At 44.2% G+C, this 12,364-nt stretch overlaps 1 protein-coding gene across 1 annotated transcript in view; it reads right to left on the bottom strand.

Moving 5' to 3' along the window:
- MBIP (MAP3K12 binding inhibitory protein 1) overlaps positions 1 to 12,364 on the bottom strand; it is a 57,300-nt gene that overhangs the window by 21,271 nt on the left and 23,665 nt on the right. Inside the window, 3 exon segments of the mRNA XM_068251906.1 lie at positions 24 to 173; positions 1,522 to 1,587; positions 6,998 to 7,094. Coding sequence (XP_068108007.1) covers positions 24 to 173; positions 1,522 to 1,587; positions 6,998 to 7,094 — 313 coding nt within the window.

The raw sequence follows: 12,364 nt of genomic DNA, 5'->3' as shown, positions 1-12,364 counted from the left end.
TAGCTTGCTATATCATTCATCACCTGGCTTTAGCTGTAAGTGGCATTCCATGCTCTGTAGCCTTTCTTCCACAGATGCATTCCCACAATCCCCTTGGAGAGTGTGCACTCTAGTGCCGGCAGATGATCCACTCCTCCTAGTCTGAGGCCCATAAGCATTCACAACCCTGGAAACTAGAATGAAAACATTCAAACAGTTACTTTCATTTTTGTAATCCAAGAATTACTGAACACCAAATAACTCAAACTGCAAAATTATATTTGCTGCCCACATAATTAACAGCCCCCATCCTGGCACAGATCTAAAAATTCCAACTAACAGCTTAGTGATCACAATGCATAGTAGGTTAGCAGTTTTGATCACGTGATCTGAAGCATCTAGCTTGGAGGAGTTGGATTAAAAAGTTCCACACACCATACAAATTTTTAAATATCTGTTCAACTCAAGAATAGCAATCAATTTTTCTGACCGATTGTAACAATTTAAAAATCTGACCAATGTGCCACACACCTATGTTAAATTTTTCCGCAATCCTGAATAATTGAAAGCTCAGAAAAAATTGTTTGGAACAGTACATCAAGTTATTGACAATCCATTACACACCATACAATTCTTGATAAAGTTGGTTTGAAATTTTCAACATGTCCAATCACCAAAAAACGGGGAAAAAAAAAAAGGAAATTTGATCGGGTTTATCAATCAAAAAATTGGATCTTTTAATTGTATGGTGTGTGGCCACCTTTAGGCTCTACGTGTGGGGAGGTTTATACTGCTTGGATTGCATAATCCCCACATTAAAAGGGGGCAGGAACAGACCTCCCCTTTAGTTTTGTGGGTTCTGTGCAATTTATCAAATGAACATCTATCAGTACTGGTGATGTTATTCAAACTACACATGTATTGTATGTATCTGTACTTGTGTCACTGGTTGTCCTGATTGTACAGTCTGCTCATGTATCTATGCTCCCCATTGCTGCATGTAATGCACTTTTGTACAGCCCATTGTAATGCTGGAAAATTGCAGAGAAAATGTCATACACAAAGGCATTCACTACGTCCAAACACTGCTTGTGAATGTTACTCCTGAATTGTCCCTGGCATTCTGTTTTAGTACTGCGGCACTTGCTTTACTGGCAACACAGGAACAACATAGGAACAGGCCGTCAGTGAGAAAATCACCACGTAAATAAGAACCAATGCAAAAAGAAGAAATACTTTCCTATGGTTGGCTTTCTCTTAGCATTTGATAAAATTTAATTTTAGAGGTTGGTACAAAAGCTTAGTTTTAGAATCTATACAAACATCTCACACATACTTCCATAACTACTGTAGCTAGCTTCGCTACATGCTGGGGTGATGTTATTACTCAACTCAATAGTAATGCACTTTAGTGAAGGAGAGGACACATGGTGAGGAACAAGCAATACTGAGCAAGTTATGAGTCACAGGTGGCCATCAGTACTCATCGCGTATGCAGACACAATGTGACATGTATGGTCTTCTGCTTCATTGATACTGTACCTTTTATATGGCTCTTGAATCCAGGAAAGGGAGTGAATACAGCATCTGTCCTGGCACAACTGTTTTCTGCAAGAAACCCAAACAAGAACAAATGAAGCACCTCTAGCACCAATAATGACTGTGCAAGCTAATTAGGCCAAGGATAAACAAGTAATATACCAGACTGGGCACTATCTGCACTGAGTATATTCTCCCAGTGTCTGCGTGGGTTTCCATCGATATCCCAAACACATACAGATAAGTTAATTGGTTTCCCCCAAAATTGGCCCTAGACCAGGGCTTTTCAACCTGTGGTACTTTACTATTGGCCAGGTGGTACGCCCCAGTTTTGCCTGCCACTTAATTGCCTGCCTGTGGCTTGTCCTGGTCCTGTCCCGACTCACCCCCCACCATGCTGCCCTGGTGGCATACTTCAGACCTCATATCAGTGGAGAAGAGTTCAGACATCACTGGCCACTTCCTGTATTTGACATATACGCGCCGTCACTGTGTACCATTTGCCTGACTGTCTCTTCACTGCAGCCGGGTTACCGCTGATCTGAGGTCTGAACTATTCCACAAGGCAGCACAGCGAGGGGGAGCTGAATTTTGTGGCGAGTCACAGCCCAGCTCTCTGGGCACAGTGGGAGGCTACCAATAGTGAAGCTCTGGATACTAAAGACGTTTCTTCCTCAGTAGAAGGGATCCAGCGCTGGGGCCCCCTGAAAAGCTCCTTGTCAACTTGCGTGCACGTATGCGCAGTAGCGGCTCTCCGATTTGGTGGAAACAGCCAAGCCCGATTGGGTACAATCTACTGCAGAGGTACACTGGTGGTACTTGAAAATTTTGAGGCGATCAAAGTGGTACAATTAGTGGAAAGGTTGAAAAGCCCTGCCTGAGACATACGATACATAAACTACACGATACATACATAGACATATGTCTATGGTAGAAATTTGATTGTGAGCTTCTCTGAGGGACAGTTACATCACAAGACAAACTCTGTACAGTGCTGCGGAAGATGATGGCACTATATAAATACTAAATGATAATAGTCAGATTTTTGTCTATGGGGCCTTGTGGTTGTAAGCTCAGTAGAGCCTAGTTAGGTAGTTAGGTTTAGGCCGGTTACACATTGAAAATGTGCAGGAGAACGGATCCTGCACGCGTTGCGGCGTGTCGTCAGGAATCTGCGGTGCGACGCTGAGTAGCGGCGGCAGTAGTTAAAGCGGACCCAAACCAAACATTTTTTTAATTAAAAATATTTAGTTGCACCACTCTGACACATACAAAGGTAAATAAACACTCCTTCAAACCTATGATCATTTCAGTGCATGCTTTTCACCCTTCTCTTTTCATAGCTAGGGTTATACTGGGGGCAGCCATTAGCAATTCCTCCATTGCCGGACACAATCTACTCCACCAGTTTGCCGGAAAAATCCCAGCAATTTGAAAGGAAGGGAGGGGTTCCTCCAATAAATGTAAAATATTTTATATTTCTCATCATGCAGCTGAAAAAAGGCTGCTATTTATTATTATAATTTAGAAAATCGATTTTATTTCTGAAATCTTGTATTTTTAAATTTGGGTCCACTTTAATTAACCTGAAGGGGAAACGCCGATTCCCGATGATAAAATGCGCCGGGATGCGTCGTACCGCAATGCATCGAAACGCAGCGTCGGGTGTGAAAGGTAAAATGAAAGTCTATGGACTTTCCTTTTACCTTGGTTAACGCAAAGTATAGACTTTGCGTTAAAACTCCAAAAAAGGGCTCTGGTGTGGAAGAGCCCTTAGAGATGCTGAGGTAGAAGGCTCACTTTAAAGCCCTTCTCAAGTAACCTGCACTGCACATAATATAAAGATGTTGTAACAAATCAGTGTTCCTCCATCAGGACTCCTATAGACATCTGCTGCCCTTCTACGTCTCATGCAGACACGAGGAGAACATACAGACTATGTAGATAGTGCCCTGGCTATGATTTGAACTGGTTAATTGGACTTTTTTTCTTCTAAGCCTCTCCCCCTCCTAACATGATTCCCACCTGGCTCCAGCACTGGTGCAGGAGGTCAGGCAATGACAATAGCAAAAGACTAGGAGGGGACATGGCTGGCATGGGAAAAGCAGAAGCGGGTGGAGGCACAGCTGGTCTTCTGAACCAGCACAACATTGGGACTTCTGAGAATTACCAGTGCCCTGTTAATGTCAGTAGTCTGGGCAGCTGAGAAGGAAGGCAGCATGTGGTGAAACCTTACTGCCAATCTCTGGAAGTCACTTCAGCTCAAGAATTTACCAATATATCAGTTTCTGGTGAACAGACAGATTGTTCTGAAAAACTACTGATAATCTGTACTGCAGCACATGTAGCTGTTTATTTTTATTTTAATTTAAAAGCATGGAACGTTGGTATAAGGTTGGCTGGCCAGTTGCCAGACACCCCACCCCCCCCCCCATTTTGTTTTTTTAAACTCCGCTTTCAGCACTATAGTGCAATATGCCAGGACAAGCTTCTGCAAGGCTATTAAAGCAAATGTGAGGTCACATCTATTACAATGCTTCAAAAGCATCCCATGTAATAGGCTGATGCAGTGCTGAATATGGCTTGGTGACCTTGCCCTAAAGTGCTCTACATTATGGAAGAATCCTTGATCTTGAAAACCACACTGACGATGTTGCTGTAATACCTTCTCTTTATGTGTGTAGAACTAGGAATCTAAATTAAAAAAAGTGCCCTATAATATGCATACTATAGTATACTTGAACATGCAGATGTTATACCAATATTGGAAATAAGCAAGGAGCTGGTGGAATAGACAGAGTAGAAATCTACATCAGGACTGAGTTTGTGATGAGCCTTTTCTCTATTTTGTAACACAATCAGAATCAAGTCACCTCTCTCCTGGCCTCCTCTGAGTGAAGAACCTCTTTATCACCAGGAGTCTCTGACTGGCCACCAGAAATGGAAACATAACTGCTAGGTGGCCAAAGCGATTAGCCAAAGTGTGGTCAAGATCGACACATCTACCGTATTTGGTGCTGAATAGCAAACTCATTAAAGGAAAACTTAAGTCAGGAAAAAAAAAACGACATTTACTCACCCGGGGCATCCCTCAGCCCCCCGAAGCTGTATGGTGCCCTCGCAGCCCCGCTCCGATTGTCCTGTCCCCGCCGGCGGCTACTTCCGGGTTCGGCGACAGCCGCTGACAGGCTGGGAACGCGGCTGATTTTCCGCGTTCCCAGCCGCTATATCACCCCTCTATGCTGCTATAGCGTGTATATTATATATAACACCAAGACTTGCTAATGCGCTCACGGTCACCCGTGGAGAGCACCCTAAGTGGCTGCAAGTCTGAAACGCTTTAAAAGGACACGTCCAGGAACATTAAAAATAAAAAAATTAACTTACCTGGGGTTTCCTCCAGCCCCTTGCAGCTGTCCTGTGCCCTCGCCGCACCTCTGCTCCAACATGCGTCTTACATAGTCGCGCTGACATCATCCATACTGTTGTGCGCCTGCGCAGTACAGTCAGGATGATGCCAGCTGGAGCTGAAGTGCAAGTAGATGCCAACCTGGCGAGGTCGGCCACTGCACTGTAAGAGACCGGGAAGCCACCGGAGCTGCGGCGAGGGCACAGGACAGCTGCCCGGAAGCCCTAGCACTAGGTAAGTGGATTTCTTTATTTTTAGAGCTCCTCGGACCTTCCCTTTAAGTCCACCAGGAGAAAAGCACGATATAAATGTTGTGTCTTGTCTAGTTTTTCAATGCCAGCTCTTTCAGGTGCAGCATACACAATATACAAGATACATGGCCTTCAATGTAAATCCTGATTTCATACATATTGCTCCATCGGGTTCTCTCGTGAAACACTGAAACCACTAACTGTAGCCCCAGCAACCCTAGCTTTACCTCTTGGCCTAGGTGACCTCTTACTCAACTATACTTACTGACCACCACTCCCCTACATTAGTCTAAACCCTGTGCCTAACCTCACTTCTTTCATTATCTAAAACCTAACAATAACCCTGACCTTTCACCTAAGCCTATTCCTTTTAAATGATAGCCAATGTCCCCAACTGTTCAATATATAACCATTAATGGCTAACATTAACCCTAACTATTAACCCTAGTCAGAAACCATTCATGGGCGCTCTCCCATCTGTGTACTGTGGACGTGGCCTGCACAATTTTGCACAGATTTTTCTTTGCACATGCACAGTATAGCCTTACCTCGATTGAAGCAAGTATTTATTTTTTTAACCAGTTGTAGATTTCTGATACATATGTACTGTATATATGCCCCTGAAAACTTCACTTGCGGACTGGGCATATATAGACATGCCCTCAGTGTTTACCAAATAAATATATTGTCACCACCTGGCCACACACCTACTCTATTGCACTTCTGTCATTTGGGATGTCCTGCACAAGCGCAGTAAGAGAAAATCTCGTACTGTGAATACGCAGGACTCTTCTGGCGATGGAAGTGCCATAGATTATGCGTGTGGCCAGGGCCACGCAGGCGTAGCAGCCATCAACTGGCTCAGTCGCCAGGAACTACACTGGATCGCTGCGGGGGACCAGTTTGTCCCAGCGTGGGCACAGGGCGGCTGCAGGGGGCTGGTAGAAGCCCCAGTTAAGTTAAACTGCCTTTTTTTGCTTTAGGTTTCCTTTAAATGTAATAATAACTGGGACAAATGGGTAAATAAAATGTGGGTTTTATCTATAGTAGCACGTTTTATTTTAAAATTATAATGGCAAAAAAAAAAAAAGAGAAGAAAAAATGAAATAATGACTTTTCTCAATTATTTTCCGGCTTATTCCCTTTAAAATGCACATAAAATAAAATTCTTAGCAAAAAGTATCACCCAAAGAAAGCCTAATTTGTGGTGGAGAAAAAAAAATATAGATCACTGAGGAATGACGAGTAGTGAAAACGTTATTGGTAAATGAATAAGAGGAGCGCAATATGCTAAAAAATTGCTGTGGTTTTTAAAGGGGAAAGAACCTGCAGTAGGAAAGTGGATAAATGGACACGATGTATTCTATGTTATCTACAGAAACTGTGCAGGCATGTCTTTTATATTATTTAATAGATAACAGTTTAGACATAAGAAAAATCTTGATAAATTATTTAGAATTTTTTTAGGAAACATAAGCACAAAAAAAAAAGCGTTGATAATGACAAATGTAAATCTCATTTTCAATTTCAGTTCTGCTTGGACTGAAGATCATTTCTGTGCACATTAGAAGTCTAGTTGGGCTTTACAAAAAAAATAAGACTGGAAAATAAAATGCAAACATGGGCAGAGGAAGTGCTGTGTTCACTGACTAAATGCAGCAGAAATGAAAGGAAGCTAGTGCTTCTGTGACAATTTCCTCTAGATGAATCAAAGTGACCCGCTAGCTGTACAAAGCCAGGAATCAGCCGAGAGCACACATTTCCAGCCATATCTCTGGCGGAGATCACTGGGAGATGGAGCAACCGGAGGAGCGTTTACCTTGATTACAATCAATAACGTTGCAGAACTCCCGGACGTTGTTTTCATTGATCTCTGCTTGCTTTCTCTCGATGAATGCCAATATCCTTCTGTCGATCTACGGGGAGTAAGCAAGGCAAAAGGAAAATGGAGTGAGGGGGGGAGATGGAATTGGCCGAGTTAAAAACCCCACACAGCATGCGTGTGGCCATCTACGTTAGAAACTTGGCTTTGATTTCGGACACTCAAAAGCAAAATTCTGAAAGCCAGAGTGGAGAGTCTCTGTGAAGAGCCTTGTGGAGGAAGCAATATAGGAGCATAAAGGAGCATTTCAAGACAGGCTTTAAAGCATACCCGAGGCAGTATGTGACATGACGGGATAAACATGTGTATGTACACTACAAAACATTAATAACCAGGCTTGTTTTATTTTTCTGCCTGAAAGTTAATTTCTAAGCATGGAAGCGACAGCTTTTGTCTTGTCAGAACCTTGTCAGGAATATAGTAAACATCACTAATAAGCAATGCATCCATAAAAGTTTTCCTGGCAGAGTACAACTTCTGAGGACAGGGATAGATAAAATACACGAAATATTGACCTTTTCAAACTCTGGGACCCTTAATAGGCTGCCACTGATTAGAGACCGTAAAACATTCAACCTAGTTTGTAAAATATAAAATAAAACCCTGGGATACTTAGTAATTTTTTTGGAGTAGGAGGATTATATACACCGGTAATTGTTTATCTCATCAGTTTATTTTCACCTCGGGATCACTTTAAAAGTCTGAAAACGTCTGGAAATTCTCTTGGTCAGAGCACGTTCACAGAGCTCCGCATACATTCCAAACATTCTATGAACAACATCAGTCTTCCCTGTCTGCACAACCAAACCTGAACCCTCTCTCTGCCAGAGCAGCTATTCATCACTTGCCTACTCCTTGGACCAGTCACTTAGGGCTTGTTCACACTGCAAGCGGTTTCCGGGTTTTTTGTAGGCGATTCTGCCTTAATGGAAAGTATAGGAGAAACGCAAAATGCTCACAAAATCGCTTTGTGTAGCGATTACGGTCACGTTTTTTAAGAATAAAAACATTGTATTTATTATTTTCCGGTTTAAAGAGTTCACGTCCTGACTTGCGTCAGGGTGTGAATTACAAAAACGCTTGGAAAAAAAAAAAAAAAAAAAAGCTCAGAAACCCGCAAAGCACAAAAAAAGAATCGCCCACCCAAGCGCCGGGAATCAGAAGAAAAAAAAAAAAAAAACGCCTCAAAAACAGCCCAACGCAGATGGACACGCGAACGGAACGCAATGTGAACGAGACCTTAAACCCTTTTATGGCTCACAGCCAACCGAGCTTAGGGCTCTTTCACACTTGCGGCGATTTTATGCGTTAACGCAAATGGCTAATGTTTGCGTTAACCAAGGTAAAATGAAAGTCCATAGACTTTCATTTTACCTTTCACACCCGACGCTGCGTTTCAATGCGTTGCGGTTCCGACGCACCCGGGCGCAGTTTTTCGGCCAACGCACCAGTGAGCCAGCGTTTTCCGTTGGGTTTAATTACCAGCTACCGCCGCTGATTGCTTCGCACCGCAGATACCCGACGACACGCCGCAGGCAGACAACGCGTGCAGGAGAACCGCTCCTGCACGCGTTGGCTGATGTGAAAGAGCCCTTAGCACTTTCCCTGCACATGCACAGTTCACTTTCACCCCTCTCTACCCTCACTGTCTGTACAGCCACCCAGCTCTCAAAACCAATACAGAATAATTTTTACATCTGTATAGCTGCCTTATGCTAGGTACAATGTAATTTCCTGCGAGTTCGATTGGTCGATGCGATAATTTCCAACACGCTCCCGATTGATAACCGTTTTTGTGTAGTACTGATCTGAAAATCGATCCCGTTATCAATCGTGATCAGATTGGACATGTTGGAAATTGATTCAACCCCTCAATCTGCCGCCGGGAGACTTGGGCGCAGGATACAGCCGGTATACAGCTTATCCTGCTCCTGCACAAGTTCCCCGCGACGTTAAATACTATTCCCCCTCCACGCCGCCATGGATGGTGGGGAATAAAATAATTCGGCTTCCAGCAATTGCTGGAGGCCGAACTATTGTGTTTTATAAGTAACTTTAGCTCCGTCTTTTGGCGGCGCTGAAGTTACTCACTGTGCGCGGCTATAGCCATAATTCCTATTACGGCCTATGGTGGCGCCAGCTGCGCCCACATTTCCTTTGCTGGAATGAAAGTGTTCATCACAGGTAGCCAATTCTCTGCCTGTCCAGGAACACAGCTCTGTTCCCTTCACTATTTGGAAGGCTTCTTTACACCTAAACTTTTGCTCCTGCAGAATTACCTAAAAAAAAAAAAAAAAAAAAAAAAAAAAAAAAAAGAGGTTGACATTTTATTTAATGAGTGAAATAAGCACTGCAGAGAGAAGTAGATACAAAAGTAAAAAAGTTTAGCTGTTCTGTCTACCCAACAGGGGGTGGTTCCCATGGCTGAAAAGAACCATGTCTAGAAATATAGCCAGCTGCAAATTAACCACTTAAAGGGACACTTAAGTCAAACAAAAAAAAATGAGTTTTACTCACCTAGGGCTTCCAATAGCCCCCTGCAGCTGCCCCGGTTCCCTCGCCGTCTCCCTCCGATCCTCCTGGCCCCACCAGCAGCCACTTCCTGTTTCGGTGACAGGAGCTGACAGGCTGGGGACGTGAGTGATTCTTCGCGTTCCCAGACACATTAGCACCCTCTATGCGGCTATATGGTATATGATATATGGTATAGCAGCATAGATGTCGCTATTGTGGCCAGCACCGCGAAGAATCACTCGCGTCACCAGCCTGTCAGCTCCTGTCACCGAAACAGAAAGTGGCTGCCGGCGGGGCCAGGAGGATCGGAGGGAGACGGCGTGGGCACTGGACAGCTGCAGCAGGCTATTGGAAGCCCCAGTTGAGTAAAACTCATTTTTTTTGTTTGACTTAAGTGTCCCTTTAAGTCTATCTGGACGGATATATCCGTCCACACAGACTGTGCAGCACCTGCTGCCTGAGGCGCGCGACCGCACGCGCTCCCGCCACCTGCTGTAAGCCCCCCGATCAATGAATGGGAATATACTTCCCATGCATCGATCTAAGCCCCCTGCAGAAAAGCTGACGGTATTTCTGCAAAAAAAAAAAAAAAAAGTTTTCCATCCCCTTTCTAGTTCCTGGAAGCGTGATCGTTCACTTCCTGGACTTTTTGACTGTGCCCATCTTGTGGCCAAATAGTGAACTACACCCACATACATTTTTTATCAAACAATTACATTATATTACATTTAAAAATTAGCCGTTTACCTCCCAAATCAAAAATTACCTAAATACATTTTTTAATTTAAAAAAAAATTTACAAAAAAAAACAAAATAGTCACCTAAGGGTCTGAACCTTTTCAATATGCATGTCAAGAGAGTAGATTATATTTTTTTAAATAGTGATGGACCCAAATTGAAAAAAATGCACCTTTATTTCTAATAATATCGGCGCCATAAATTGTGATCGGGACATCATTTAAGCCGTGTAATAACCGGGACAAATGGGCACCTAAAATACATGAGTTTTAATTATGGTAACATGTATTAATTTGAAACTATAATGGCCAAAAACTGAAAAATAATGATTTTTTTTCCATTAATTTCTTAATCTTCCTGTTAAAATGGATTTAGAAAAAAAAATTCTTAGCAAGATGTACCACCCAAAGAAAGCCTAATTAGTGGCAAAAAAAACAAGATATAGATCAATTAACCACCCTGGCGTTCTATTAAGATCGCCAGGGCAGCTGCGGGAGGGTTTTTTTTAAATAAAAAAAAAAAACTATTTCATGCAGCCAACTGAAAGTTGGCTGCATGAAAGCCCACTAGAGGGCGCTCCGGAGGCGTTCTTCCGATCGCCTCCGGCGCCCAGAATAAACAAGGAAGGCCGCAATGAGCGGCCTTCCTTGTTTTGCTTAGATCGTCGCCATAGCGACGAGCGGAATGACGTCATGGACGTCAGCCGACGTCCTGACGTCAGCCGCCTCCGATCCAGCCCTTAGCGCTGGCCGGAACTTTTTGTTCCGGCTACGCTGGGCTCAGGCGGCTGGGGGGACCCTCTTTCGCCGCTGCTTGCGGCGGATCGCCGCAGGGCGGTGGCGATCAGGCAGCACACGCGGCTGGCAAAGTGCCGGCTGCGTGTGCTGCACTTTGATGAAAATCGGCCCAGCAGGTCCTGAGCGGCAGCCTCCGGCGGTGATGGACGAGCTGAGCTCGTCCATACCGCCAGGCTGGTTAATTGTGATAAGTAGTTATAAAGTTATTGGCGAATGAATGGGAGGTGAAAGTTGCTCGGATGCATACGGTGAACAACACTGTAGGCTGAAATGGTTATAAAAAAAAAAAAAAAAAAAAAAGGGTGTATGAATGACGACATTTATTTTATCCACCTAAGAGAAGAATGTACCGTATATACTCGCATACAAGCCGAATTTTTGACCCCCAAAAAGGGGGTCAAAAGTTGGGGGGTCGGCTTGTATGCGAGTCTTCCCTGGTGGTCTAGTGGTGGGTGGTCCGCGCCCCGCTCCCCCCGGGCCCAAGTCAGCCCGAGCCCAAAACAGTCGATGAGGCCATCTCATCGGCCATTCGAATTGACCGTAGGCTACGCCATCAGAGACAGACTAGGGGCAGTCATCTTGTCAGGTTGACATCTTAAGCGGCGCCTCCCGCGGCACCCCTAGTAACTCCATCTCCTTCTGTCTCATCTTCTCCAGTCTTGCCTCCACCTGAGCCGATGCAGATTGGTCAGTCAAAGTTGACCCAAGTGGAGAGAAGACGGAGAATGTCTGAACAATTATGTTTGTGGTGAAGGGGGGCATAGGGTACAAGACTGCCCTAATAAGCCAGGAAACGCTACCGCCTAGGAGTTGTAAGGGGTAACACCCTAGGCGCCCGATGCATACCCCTAGAAGAAAAACGGTTGCTTTTTCCCTGTACGGTCACATGGGAGGATAAGACCGAGGCCACGGAAGCCTTCATTGATTCAGGCTCCGCGGCTAATTTTATGAATTTTGATTTTGCTAAGAGTTTGGGTATTCCGCTCACAGCGGTAGAACCACTCATTCAGGTTACGGCAGTGGACGATTCTCCTCTGCAGAGGAATCATCCACTGTCCCAGACACCAGAGATAGGAATCACGGTGGGGGTTTTACATTGGGAGAGATTACAGTTTTTTGTGTTACACATGTCTACGTCCACCATTATACTTGGTATGCCATGGCTGCGCCTTCATTCTCCGCACATCGATTGGGCGACCGGGCAATTAATTTCCTGGTCAGATCATTGTTTTCAACGATGTTTAGGAAAGGTGAC

This window comes from Hyperolius riggenbachi, chromosome 9 (assembly GCF_040937935.1).
Source record: "Hyperolius riggenbachi isolate aHypRig1 chromosome 9, aHypRig1.pri, whole genome shotgun sequence".
Taxonomy (NCBI): Eukaryota; Metazoa; Chordata; class Amphibia; order Anura; family Hyperoliidae; genus Hyperolius; species Hyperolius riggenbachi.
This window is presented reverse-complemented; position numbering and strand designations above follow the sequence as displayed.